The following is a 14150-nucleotide window of genomic DNA, read 5'->3' on the forward strand; positions in this document are numbered from 1 at the left end:
CCATGACTGAAAGTACTGTTGGCTGATTTGGTATGAGAGAAAAATAATGTGCGTTGGCTGATAAGCCATGGCTTATAAGCCAAATATGACCAAACGAACAGGCTAGATATAGTGGCTCAACCTACCTGCTTGTAAAGCTACATGGGAGAATGCAAATTTTATTAGGAAGATTTTTTTTTCCATCATTTCATCATTAAGGGCAAGGATTTTTAGACGGGAGGTGTTGTCAGGAACTCTGAATATTTGGCTTCAGTCTGTCAGTTCAGTATACGGAATCAGGCTTCAGATAGGGAGTGGGCAAGGAAGAGTACCGGTTCAGCGGTTTCATTTAGAGCCACACATCAAAAATCTGATGTAGATCTCACAAAGGCTTGCGAGATCGCTTGAAGTCTTCGACCGTCCGTCAGCAAGACAGCAACTACCCTCGTCAGACAAAGCCCTTGCCTTGTACTTAACGCCGGTCGCAACTCGCAATCAGTCGCTGGTGTCATCGCCGGAGGCACGACAAAGCTGAAAGTGCTAAGCAGAGAAGCAGTTGAAAATTTGACATCGACACCGTATTTTACGACGGCAATTCAGCTTCTGCTTGATAATATATATACACAGTGACAATGGCACACACGACGACATCACATAGCAGTACTACCCTCCTCCGTGCGTATTGCAGTTCGCTTCGCAGGGTGCACGCCGAGTTCTCGTTCGTATCCTCCTGTTGCTCGACATGGGCACGGGAGGTGTAGCGCTGGTCGCCGCCGCCGTCGCCGTGGTGGTGGTCACGAGGCTGTGGACGGTGCTGCTCCACCTGGTATGGCGCCCGTACGCCGTCGCGAGGGCGTTCGCGCGGCAGGGCGTCCGCGGGCCGCCGTACCGTGTCTTCGTGGGCAACAGCAAGGAGGTTCAGGCGATGCGGGCGGCGACGAGCGGCGACACGCTGGACCTCACCTCCCACGACTACATCCCGCGCGTGATGCCGCAGTACCGCGCGTGGATGTCACTCTACGGCAAGGTGTTCCTGACGTGGTCCAGCTCGACTCCGGCGCTGTTCGTGGGCAGCTACGACATGGTGAAGCGGGTCCTCTCCGACAAGTCGGGGCTGTACGGCAAGCCGAACCCGGGCCCCACCATACTGTCCCTGATGGGCATGGGCCTCGCCTTCACCAACGGCGACGACTGGTCGCGCCACCGCCGCGTCGTGCACCCGGCGTTCGCCATGGACAAGCTCAAGTCGATGACGGGGGCGATGGCGGCGTGCGCGGCGGAGGTGATCCGGGCGTGGGAGGCGCGCGCCGCCGCAAGCGGGGACGGGGAGGGGGTGACGGTGGAGGTGGGGCATCAGTTCACGGAGCTCACCGCCGATGTGATCTCGCACACGGCGTTCGGCAGCAGCTACCGGCAGGGGAAGGAGGTGTTCCTGGCGCAGCGGGAGCTCCAGTTCATCGCCTTCGCCTCCATCAACAGCGTGCGCGTGCCGGGCATGCAGTACGTGCCCACCAAGGCCAACGTGCGCCGCTGGCAGCTCGAGCGCACGGTGCGGGGCACGCTCATGGCCATCATCGGCGAGCGCCTCGCCGCTGCGAAGGAGGCGAGGGGCTACGGCAGCGACCTGCTCGGCCTCATGTTGGAGGCCAACGCCGCCGGCGACGACGGCGGCAATAGGCAGCAGGCCATGAGCATGGACGAGATCATCGACGAGTGCAAGACCTTCTTCTTCGCCGGCCACGACACGACCTCGCACCTCCTCACCTGGGCCATGTTCCTCCTCGGCACGCACCCAGAGTGGCAACAGCGGCTCAGGGAGGAGGTGATCCGGGAGTGCGGCGGCGCCGAGGTGCCCCTCCGCGGCGACGCCCTCAACAAGTTCAAGCTCGTGAGCCCCCTCCACCTTAAGCTTATTAAGCTAGCTAGCGCCGAGCAGGTGTATATCCGCACGGTGACCGCCTGCGAGCGTGCATGTGCATCACAGCCATGTTCTTATGTTGTTTCGCAGGTGACCATGGTGCTGTACGAGACGCTCCGGCTGTACGGCGCGGTGCCGATGATCGCGAGGCAGGCGACAGCGGACGCGGACCTCTGCGGCGTGAAGGTGCCCAAGGGCACCCTCCTGCTGATCCCGATCGCGATGCTCCACCGCGACGAGGAGGTGTGGGGCGCGGACGCCGGCGCGTTCAACCCGCTCCGGTTCCGGGACGGCATGGGCAAGGCGGCGGCGCACCCGAACGCGCTGCTGTCCTTCTCCTTGGGCCCGCGGTCGTGCATCGGGCAGGACTTCGCGATGCTGGAGGCCAAGGCCACGCTGGCGCTCATCCTGCGGCGGTTCGCCTTCGAGGTGGCACCGGAGTACGTGCACGCGCCGGTCGACTTCCTGACGCTGCAACCGTCGAAAGGGCTCCCGGTCGTGCTCAAGCTCTTGGGTGCGTAGTAGAGAGGATTGGAAGCCATCCTAGTCACAAGTTCCATTTGAACTAAAGTAGGAGTATAAATTTCCTACAACGTTCATGTGTAACCTGCCGAGTCATTAATTAGGCTTCCGTCCTCTGCGATTTGTTTCCTTAGTTTCTTTATCATATTTCACAATGGACCTACAATATTATGATTTTGTGAACAGATTTACTCCTTTGCATTCTCGCCAAAAATTTAGCAATTGCATCAGTCACGTGCCTCCCCACGCTCTTCCTTCCCCGCGTCGTGCATGCGCGCCCGCACTGGAGACGAAGAAGAAGATGGCGGCGGCGTTAGGGTTCCGCCAGCGACGGCGCCCTCTCCCGAATCTGGTACCCGATGCAAGCTCCAGCTGCCGTAGAACTCCATGTGCAGCGCCCATGTACGTCCTGCCGACAGCCACATCCGCGACGCGCCCTGCTCGTTCGCCTTCCTCGTCGACGCGCTCCACCTGAGGCGACGGCGGCGCTCGGGCCCGGGACTCGTCGTCGCGAGGAACGCCAGCAGCACGGACCGCTCGCTCGGCGGCGGCCCGCAACGACCGCGACGGCGCGACATGCCAAGAGGCAGGCGGCAGCGAACAGGGCCGCCACGGGGCAAGCGCGTGCCGGTCGGCGCTCTGGATGGGGGCGGGCCAAGATGACGAGAGAAAGGCGCGGCCGCTGGCGAGCCTCCTGGCGGTGCGCCGCGCGCTGCAGATCGGCCTGGACCACGGACCAAGCGCGAGCACGACGGTGTCGGCATCCACCACGCCGTCGCGCCGCTTCCACCATGCCGATGACGACCTCGGCGCCAGACGGAGAGGTGTCAACGGGGCAGAAGCCGGGGTGGAGTCACACCAGTTGAGCGCCGCCGTGGTCCGCGGCGGAGGCGAGGTGGTAGAGGATGCCGGAGTCGTCCGCGTCTCCGAAGGCTGCCAGCCCCACCCGCGGCGCCGCGGCCACGCAGCGCCGCAGGCCCGTGTCGGACTCCTGCTAGCGGGCGGCGGTCAGGGAGTAGAGCGCGTGAAGCTGCGCAGACACAGCGTGCCGAACGCCGGCCTAAGCCGGGCGCCGTGCGCCATGCGCAATTTGCTTTGCGAGCCATGCATCATGATGATGTCATATACATTCTTTTTTCCTTTGTAAAATAAAGAATAAATATCTTGAAAATACAAAGCTATCATGAGCCGCCCATCCTTTAATCTATGGCAAAAAGGGGAGGAGGCATGATGATCTTTTCGCATGAGACTGCTCACTCGGATCCTCGTTGGAGTGAGGTGTTGGCGTGCCACGTGAACAAAAGTGACAATTTTATATGAAATTTCTTTCTCTACTGTTAAATCTGTAGCGCCAATTCTAAAAATGTTATCTTAAAAATTGCCATAAGTTATAATGGTAAATAGTTAAATATCCCACGGAGACACACACCTTTGTGAATGGATGGGCTTGGTCCAATCATCTTTTTTTTAAGAATGAAGAGGTGGCTTTGCTTGTTCAAAGTCTTGTGAGTTCAGGCGGCGTGTCTGGATTGGCTAGTCTGATCTAACTTTTGTTGTCCTTACCATATTGAATTTTTTTTTCATTATAGTATCTGCAATTTTCTAAACTTTTCAGCATATGTGTCTCCTTTGGTATGTTGCTATAGACGACCTCATTTGGATCAGGGATGTCACAATCCTGTTTACTGATTTTCTCATCTTGTCTTGTTTCGATTTCCACTTCTCTGCCCCTTTCTGGTTTTATTTGAAGCATGAAAAAGTTAAGTATGAGTTACATAATGATTGAAATATACTTTTAAGGAGTTGAGCATACCTTGTCCAAATAACTCGTATCCATCCTCGTTGTCTTGTTCATATATAACTCCTTCATTACCTGCATTGTAATCTGTAAGAAATTTGTGATGTATATATTGTTATATTTTCTACTCTCTGAGTATATATATGAGTATATAATATTGTGATTTTGTGAATGAATGGGCCAGGTCCGATCATTTTCTTAAAGAAAAAAAAGGAGGAGAGGAGGTGGTTTGATTTTCGGCTAGACGCCACCTCGTACTTCAACAACATTTCAACTAGACCGCATCCTTCCGGTTCTTTGATTCTTTCGCTGTTCCTCGGGTTCCCGAACGAGCACAGCACTCGGTACAGGCATCTTTCGAAAAGACAGTACAAAAGGAAAAGGCAAATAGTATGCATAAAACCTCTAATTTTAAATTATGGTTGATTTAATTTTATTCTAAAATAAAACCTCTAATGTAACTAAATTTTTTAAAAAAAGTTAAATGCATGTCACTGAACTTATCCAAAGATACCAGTGAGGTACACGAACTATAAAAACACATTTCTAGTCTATAAACTTGTTGAATGAGGCACCACTTGTCAAAGGATACCATCGAGGTACACAAACTATAAAAACACATTTCTAGTCTATAAACTTGTTGAACGAGGCACCACATAGTCGGTATGGTCTTGAAATGAACCTACAGTGCACTTGCACCATTTAACAAGTTTAGACATGTGCGGAGCACTACTTGATAAGTTTATAGGAACTCACAAATGTGTTGTTTCAAAAAATTTGCGAACCTAAGTGGCATTCGATGATAAGTTTAGGGACCACTAATGCATTTAACTCTTTCAAAATAATATATTATCATCTACAAGACTACAACCTCATATAAATACCCATCAAAATATATTTTATGAAATATCTAATAAAACTAATTTAATATTGTTTTTTCCTACCGTGTCCTTGTGACACGTGTTTTAGGTGATTAAAGTAAGAGAAATTTATTTAACTTATAATAATGCCAAACTAAGCTATATATAATTTATTAGAATGAAGCGACAGCACGAGAGGATGAGTAAACATCACCACAATCTTCCACAAGAAAAGGAATCCGTCGTGACCCAACAGGACTTCGTGGCGTAGCAGATGACCACAGCAGCAGTCTACAGAAAGTCCATCGGAAAAGCCACCGTTGCCCGGACGGAACTATAATACGGCCATTAGGAAGCAGATTTCGCAAAGATATATATTCCGTTTTCTGAAACGTCTTGTACTAGCAAGGAAACATAGAGGCGAAACCCTCCTCCAAATCTATCAATCCTTTTCTATAGGCTCTAGACAAAGATGGCTTCCAATCCTCTCTACTACACATCACATTTACAGGCTGCCGAGACGGAGATGGAGTTGTTATAAAACATGTTAACAAGCGGTTAGGATCTTTTCTCTTGGTTTCTCATGATTAAAATAGTATATAAAAATAGTAGAACAAATGAACACAAGATAGAGAGACTATTCTTTATTTCTCTGAAAATTAATGATTATAATATAGAACTCCCACGTATATATAGTTCTACCAAGGTCTAAGAATTTGATAAGAGCTCACATACAAACGAACTAGGATTAGAATTCCTCCTTCTCCTTTCCTTTTAGAATAGAGTCCAAATGTTTTACAACACTCCCCCTTAGGCGATTACCACGATATGCACATGCCTCATTAAAAACTCTATCCGAAAATCCAGTGGAAAAAATGGTTTTTGGAGAAAATAGTACATCGTATTCGTTAATTGCATTGCACATGTTGTCTCGTTAAAAACCTTGTGTGAGAAACCTTCAAGTAAAAACTCATATAGAGAAAAAGAATACAACATTTAACTTTCTTGGTCATATATACTTCATGATATTCTATTCTTCGTGAATATATTTTTATCTTCATGATCAATGCATAAACTTCAATGTTTTAACAAAAATGATCTACTTGATCTTTGTAATTCTAGTGGTTTACCTTCGAGGTAGATTTAATAAAAATATGTTCCCCCTCATAAAGCCAAAATTTGAACTTTATTGTTCCAACCACACTTTTCATAAATATGTACTTAATTAATGGTATGCAGCACCCGGTACTATATCTTTCAAAAAGTTGGCTCATAATTCTTCTATGAATTATATGGGTATAAACAAGAGCAATATGCTTCATGCATAATAACCACTTATTAGTTGTGCAAAAACAAATAAATTTTATCATTCAGGGTAATAAATCCTTTAAGAGGATTATAGGGGTAAATAAGTTAATATTCAATGTCTTCTAGATAGTGTATCAAACTTATACTAGAGTTTGAATACTGATAATTATTTCTTAGTGGATTTTCAAATTATATGTTCTCTAAATCTTCAGGACTTTGATTGTATCACTAAATAATAAATCCAGTCTTGCATTTGACTTTAAGGGGATAATTCAATTACCAAAATCACCATTATTCTTATACCTTCTATGATATTTACAGGATATCAACACTTCATTGCTAGCATGCACTTTTCTGAGTGTTCATATGACACCTTCATGGTGTTTAGGATTCTTTATTTTCTTTCACTCGGGTCTATATAAACTTCAGGGATTAATGATGTTTATTCAATAATCAATTGGTAAATCCTTTATTGATTAATTTCTTCAAGGATGTTCTCATTTTGGATGAATTATATTTCTCTTCTATGAGATATATTCTCTACTGCATGAGAGATTATTATGAGATGTACACAATAATTGTGTTATTCACTACAAAGTCATTCAATGACTCTATTCCTTCTAGGACATGCCCTTCTTAAGACTTCGATATTCATTCAGGAATATATTCTACCTTAGACTTCTTTAATACTTAGTATGAGATTTAATTTTTATATGTTGTGATTTATATTCTTCATGAACTATATGGATTTTTAGAATCCACTTACTAACTGCATATTTCATATTCATTCATTTTATTTGCCAGAGATATAGCAAAACATTTATTTTTTCTTAGTAGGAGATTCCACCTCAATTGCTTTCTTCATTGACCCGATATAATCGCTACAGACGACTTTGACATAGACTTTGTTTTCTAGATCCAGCTTCTCATAAGAGAAATATCTGTAATTATAAAGGTAGCGTTGTCGACAACTATTATTTTCTCACAATATTCTCACAATGTGAGATTATTCTATCTCTTTGTTATTTTCCAGACAAAAGATGATTTGTTGTTCTGCATACCCAACACTAATTATGCACATGCTTAGTGTGTTGGATTTTATCTTTACGATGATCCTCTTCATAAGGTGCTTAACCTTCTTCGTGAGGTATTCTCTTCATGAGAATGAAGGAGTTTGTTCTTATTTCATTTGATAAGTATACACTAAACTAGAATCCATAGGCATCCTCGTAGATTTTAGCTTAATAGTATATAATACTTAGTTTACTACTAGTAAAATTTTTTGGTTTATAACTTCAAGTTACTCCTCTCATTTTTTAAAAATATCTGACATATGCTCCTCTTCATGCTTCATAAGAGCATTTGTCAAACTATTGTTTGATTTAGTGTGTGATAATACTCCTGCTTCAAGCTTTTGAGGAATATTTTCTTTAGATCATTCTTCTTCTGTGGAAATAATATTTGGCATTCAAAATAGGCTTTCTCTCCCCCTAATGCCAATATTAGATCTTTATAGCATACTTCAAAAGATATCCCCTATTATGGGCTTAAAATAATCAAATTCATGCATCTCCAACTACAAGCGGAGGCCCATTCATGTATGCTATGATGAAATTTTATGGAAAATATCCACGCACATAGTTAAATATGGGGGTTATTATGTAGCGAGCTAGAATACATAAAGTGCACTTAAGAATATTTAACATTCCTACAAATTCAGAGATGTTCTCTCTCTGATTTGCACATATCATAGTTTAGAGAACTATTTCATTGTCTAGCTTCTTTATAGTTGAGCCAAAAAAAATTAATCCAATTACTCATACATAATAAAAAAATAGATCATATACTTCAAATGTATAAAATACGCAACATTCAAACTTACATGGAATTTCTTCTAGAAATTTCTAATTGCCATTAATGCAAAAATCCCTAAATGTCTTTTCTTCTTAAATTCCAAATCATCAAAAGTGTGTTATCCACCATCTTAATTCCCCAATTATTCATCTCATTAATTGGGTTAGTCTCCATTAAGCTAATTTTATATTAACTCACTCCCCCGATCGTAGGCTGCTCAGCCTTAGACCAATCGTATTGCTTATGCATACAATGCATGAAAAAGTAACATATTTATTACTTCAATAAAAACTAGCTTGGCATAACATGCTAGTGAACCAATTTGATTAGGTGGAGAAAGTAGTAGCTACAAGCTACGAATATAGCTTCTATGTTAATATTGATGTAGGAGTGGAGATATGTAGTTGCGGCTCAACGAGAGCACAACATAGTGATACACATTCATGTGTAATGTGAAATATTGATATTTAATTCAACATAATAGATAACAACAAAATACAAAGCTATAAGCTTGCTTGAAATTAGTGCAATGTAGAGAAAGTTAACTCGGACGAAAGGGACGCGGCTAGGGCTTCAAATCCTAATACATGCACTTAAAGATGGATTTAGGAAGGCTATGTCTATTAAATATATATTATCCATATTTTCTTATGCCTTTACCCAAAATTCCTCCCCTTTTCATGCAATTATTACTTCAAGTAGTAATATGCTTCATGCATCATCTATGAATAATCATTTCTAATATTCCATAGAATCCAATCATACCTCTAGTATTCATTGGTTGTGGCATAAAATTCATGTATCGAGCATATATTCAGTGTACAACAATTTAGGGTAGGACATAAACTTCTAGTTTCTAGGATGAAGTATTAAATAATTTGTTTATGGATACTATCTCTTGGCTAAACTGGTCCTTCTAAGATCAATTCATATGCCAATATAGTCCAATTGTTCATGTGGTTTTAGGAAATTCAATTTCCCTTCTACCTACGTGGTAGTGTTGCACGAAGAACTATAACCTTCATGGTTAACTGATACTTCTTTGTGGATAAAATTAATGCAAAACTTATTTAGATAGGCAAAAATAGGCAATTATTTATATGCGAAACATATAATCTTATCTATTCCATGTAAAGTTAACACATATTATTGCATGTAAGAATTGTAACTAAGAATATTAAATGTTTCATATTAGTCTTCAAGCTATTAAAATAACCATTAACTCTTCTACGAGTTTACAAAATCTATCCACTTAATTCAACGAGAATTAAAACTTAAAGCACCGCCACCACTAATACTTTAGGATAGTAATTCCAAAGACAAAACAAGTTTGTAAGCACATGATTTAAGTTCTTCTTCAAGAAAACCTTAAATATTCTAATTATTATCCATTCTTACATGTCTTAGATTCTATGCTTGACATTTAGCAGCTTCATGCATGCTCTACTTCATAGTGGTGATATGTAATCATAATCCTTCTAGGAATACATCATATGCAAGTCATAACCTAATTCAAAATGTTGTCTAAAAAATCTAACTCAATTTCTACTTGATATCGAGTAATTATGGATGATAAATTTGAATACTCCTATCACTTCAATGCTCTTGGTCTTTCTATTTCAAGAAATATTTCTTATGGAATTAGAAGAAGTCTTATTTATCATCTCGTATTCTATGACTTTTAATCACAAAGCTTCAAGCTCATTGTATTTGTTTATATAGCAGCATTATATCCCATATGGTCATATAGCTTGAAAATTCAATTTTCAATATTTCTGGCATTATACAATCATAATATAGGATATCTTCTAGAATTTCTCATTCAGTGAGTCTTATAAGACCTTTCAGATTTAGCTTGGTCACGTACTCATTCTTTGAGAGTAATATTAGGAGCAATGCTTAAGGTCCACTCCACTTCAGTGGCACTAGAATATTCTACTAGGATTTAATAAATGACCATGCTATATAATTCTATCATTTATGACAAGTCTAGGATATTCCTTCTTCACGAAGGTATGCATATGTTATTATTACCGGAATCATCATGTGCGTATGAGTTTACTACATGTAAACAAGTGGCAAAGTGTAAAAAGATAGCGGATGGTTATACAAAAAGATGTGCATATGAGTTTACTACATATTTAATGTTGTATATACAAGTTCTTATATATGCGGGTATAAGATATATATAGTAAATATGCATAAAGAGAGGGTCTAGGGTTAATTAATTAGAACCATAATTTCCAGAAAGCATAAATGCAATTCTTCAAGAATAAACAACTTATGCATTGTTTCTACGGGAAACATAGGCTTCTTTGTTAAAATTTAGCCTTTTCCTTTTTTCTGGTTTTTTTTTCATTGCTATAAGGCCAATTCTGCCACGTATTCTTCTCATCCCGTTAAAAACCTTCTTGGCCTTCTCCACTTCTTACGGTCCGATCCGATGTGGATTAGAGTTTTTTTTTTCATAGTAAAACTCTAACTGCCCCTTATCTTACAGTAAACCGGTCCGTCACCACAGCTACATGCTTCGCGTGAACGACTACGGCATGTTTCCGAACTGTGAAGGTGGGGTCTAGATTGGCAGCCGGTCGACACATGACACTTGACAAGCCAGCTGCGAGTTGACTATGCGGTGCCATGATTGCCTTCATTAGCATGGTGTGCGGCCATCTACCGTCTACGACATACTGGTTGCGTGCCAGCAAAAAAAACGGGTGATTATACGAGGCACCGGTGGCGGTGGCATGCAAACCACAAGATCAATGGCCATGGCGAACAGAGAGCGTGAGGCACGGGCAGTGCACGGTTACAGCGCGTGCGTGCCGGCCGTGTGCGAGATTGGTGGCAACCGACGCAAAAGGGTTTGACGGTGGCTGTCACGGCTGCAAGCCGGCGAGGGGCATCCTGTCAGCGAGTCGTGCATGGCATCCAGAGTCCGTGATTCATCTGGGGACGGCCATGGTGCCATGGCAGCATACCAGCCACATGGTCATGTGCGCTCATGCAGGAGTTTAGGTTCTGATCAACGTGATATCAAGTTTGCTGGCTACAGGACAGCCTTGATGCTCTTGTTTTTTTTTAACAATTAACCCTAGAGTCAACTCACGTCTGCACTGCATATACCAATTTTACGTACTACGTGTACCGTAGCCAGGAGCAAAGCAAAAGCCTATCTTGCTGGTCAGGACAAACGCAATCTACGAGATACGATTTCTTTCATACCTCATAGAGGATGTCAATTTGATTTACCTCATATGCCACATAGAGCAGTGGTTAGTAGATATATACCGCGTAGGGCGTTTTGTATTATCGTAAAACTGCCTACTTGACAGCGACGGTGCATATCGATGCAGTGCAGATTCGTTGCAAGTAGAGGTTGCAGATCCGTTCCGCTAACAACGTCGGAATGTCGACATCGTCGAAGTATTTGCAGCAGGGACATCGGCATGAGCGTCGGCATCGAAGATCGGCGGCGGCTTCAACGGCGATGTTGACGTAAAACTTGTCGTGCTGATAACGTGTTATAAAACATATTGCCAGCAGTTAGGACCTTCCCCTCTCCGTCTCTCGTGATCAACATAGTATATGAAAATAGTAGAACAAAATAGACACGAGATAGGGAGACTGTTCTTTATTCATCTGAAAATTAGTGATTACAACATAGAGCTTCCACGTATATATAGTCCTGCCCAGGCATAAGATTTTGGTAAGAGATCACATATAAACAGACTAGAATTAAGATTCCTCCTTCTACTTTACTTATAGGATAGAGTCTTAATGTTTTACAACAGCAGACTCCAAACAGGGCCAGCGACAGCAACCGGTGCCTGTTCCAGAGGATCTTCACCTTACCCACTGCTGCCGCCTTGATTATTTTGTTATTTATAACTTCCCCTATATCTCACGTGTCTGAATTTTTTTTTGTTGCTTAGATAACATGCAATTTTATTACTATTATTTAGCTAAAAAAAAGTTGTTCACTGTAGTTGTCCTTTTAATTGTATTAGTTGTCTTTTACGAATTGTTGCCTGAAACTTACCAAAAATTCAGACAATATCGGCGTGCTGTGCAGTTCCGTCGCAAGTCCCGGTTTCGCATGTGCAAGGATTCACATCATTGGCTTCTTCTATTCTACTACTGGGATTGGGAGAAGACAAGAGCTGCGTGGGCTGGTCTGCACACTGCACTGCGTTCATTCATCAAGCACGGACAGCATTCACAACAGACGGATCTCTCAATCTGTCGTGGCACACACTATCATCCCCACCAACTAGTACAGTACCACTCGCCAGGAGCCTAGGACGACGCTCTTCAGTTGAGGGAGCTAGCCACATTGTGAGACTTTTCCCTCGCGCTCTCTATTTCTTTGCAGTGTTAGAATCCACAAAAAGTCTCCAAGATCATGGACATCACAGGTCTGACACTCTTACCCTATGCAAGTGCAATGCAACGCACGTGTCGGTGCAGAAAGTAATAACACGTAAATATTTATAGTTTTGCCATACGTTGTGATCGGATGTGCCTAGCACTCAATGACACAGGGTTTATACTGGTTCAGACAACGTGCCCTACGTCAAGTTTGAGTCGGTCGGTGACTTTATTCCTGAGCCCAGGTGCTCGAAGTTTGCTGTGGGGTTACAAACGGAAGGGAGAAAGATGGGGGTACAAGAAGTCCGGTCGGACTCTGGTCTGAAGGGCCGAGAGTGACGGGAGCTCTGATATGTGCTAAGTGCTCGAGCGTTTGTTGTTCGTTGGGATCCTTGGTCGTTCGGATTGTGTGTGTTGTTCGAGTTGTTGTGGACTGATTCCTCTTCTTTGGAAGAGAGCGCATCCACTTTTATAGATGAAGGGGATAGCCTTATAAGTGAGAGAGAGTGTGTACGTATGCTGAGTCTTGTTGCCCACGCTGTCGAGTACAAGATGATTATAGGCGCTCATAACACTGTTAATGTCAGATGCATGTGGGAGGTTGCATCGTCTTCATCTGGTATGGCAGACGTCGACGCCTGCCATACGGTTGATGCCCAGAGGCATGCAAGGGGTTTTTACCGTGTTCGTCCGGTATAGGAGTTTTATGGGCGCCCACAACACTGTAGGGCAAATGTCGACGCCCACAACACTGCTTGGGTTCTGACATGCCTGGAAGGTTGCAGGGCACTCTTCTGACATGTCATGTCAGTACTGTCATGTAGGTGTACAGGGTACGGCCCTTCTCGGTATTGTGGTTGACTTGAGTGCCCTGCCTTACTTTCTTCATCCGTTTCCTAGTCCTCACTGAGCGGGCGTCCCCGATCGGTTGGTCTCAGTCGGCTCTGATTGCGCTAGTCGGAGAAGAGCTGTAAGCAGGGGTTCTACGCATCCTCGGTTGGAGACGCGGGTCCAAGTCGGAAGTGGTGTTTGGCCAGGCCTTCCGGTCGGAGAGGCCGTCTGGAGGCGGGCTGGAGTCGGAAGCGACCGTTGTTCCTCCTTAGTGAGGCCTTCCGGTCAGAGAGGCGGGACGGAGTCAGAACCGGGCGCCCTTCCTCCTCGGCCAGGCCTTCCGGTCGGAGTTTGGATCACCCTTCTGGCCTGTCGTTTAGGTATTTGGGCTGGCCCAGGAGTTACGCGTCGTTCGCAACGTTGTCTACTGGGCCGAGCCTTTGTTGGGAAGCTAGTCCATGAGGAACCCTGGGTTTATGAACCCGACAGGAGCCCCGAGCCCCCAGACGATTCAAGGTAGAATCGTCTAGGTGGTTTTTGTCTTTGACGGCGGGTGCGCGCGAGTGCACCCGTGGGTGTAGCACTCGAGCACCCGGGCGATTCGGGTAGAATCGTCTGGGGGGTTCTTCGTACCTGCCTCCGATCGAGCCGAACGTTGCCCAGTCGGAGGACGAGCAGCCCCTACCCTCGTCGGTCGAGCCGGTAGCCT

General features: G+C 44.4%; 1 protein-coding gene across 2 annotated transcripts; it reads left to right on the forward strand.

The window, feature by feature from the left end:
• Positions 1-588: 588 nt before the first annotated feature.
• LOC136520587 (cytochrome P450 709B1-like) lies at positions 589-3602 on the forward strand. Of its 2 annotated transcripts, XM_066514138.1 has the most exons (3): positions 690-1867; positions 1988-2411; positions 2606-3601. In XM_066514138.1, the coding sequence occupies exons 1-3, from the start codon at positions 722-724 to the stop codon at positions 2734-2736; spliced, it is 1701 nt and encodes a 566-aa protein (XP_066370235.1). In that variant the 5' UTR covers positions 690-721; the 3' UTR covers positions 2737-3601. The 2 variants fall into 2 exon arrangements, with proteins under 2 accessions (XP_066370234.1, XP_066370235.1); XM_066514137.1 differs by having other exon boundaries at positions 589-2411; positions 2606-3602.
• The last annotated feature ends 10548 nt before the right edge of the window (positions 3603-14150 follow it).

The sequence above is a fragment of the Miscanthus floridulus genome, chromosome 18 (genome assembly GCF_019320115.1).
Source record: "Miscanthus floridulus cultivar M001 chromosome 18, ASM1932011v1, whole genome shotgun sequence".
Classification (NCBI taxonomy): domain Eukaryota; kingdom Viridiplantae; phylum Streptophyta; class Magnoliopsida; order Poales; family Poaceae; genus Miscanthus; species Miscanthus floridulus.

Excerpts from the sequence above, each read along its gene's own strand:
- LOC136520587 (XM_066514137.1), top strand. The coding sequence starts at position 722 with ATGGGCACGGGAGGTGTAGCGCTGGTCGCCGCCGCCGTCGCCGTGGTG. Across the intron at positions 2,412-2,605 it reads GGTCGTGCTCAAGCTCTTGG|ATTTACTCCTTTGCATTCTC; the intron begins GTGCGTAGTAGA and ends TTTTGTGAACAG.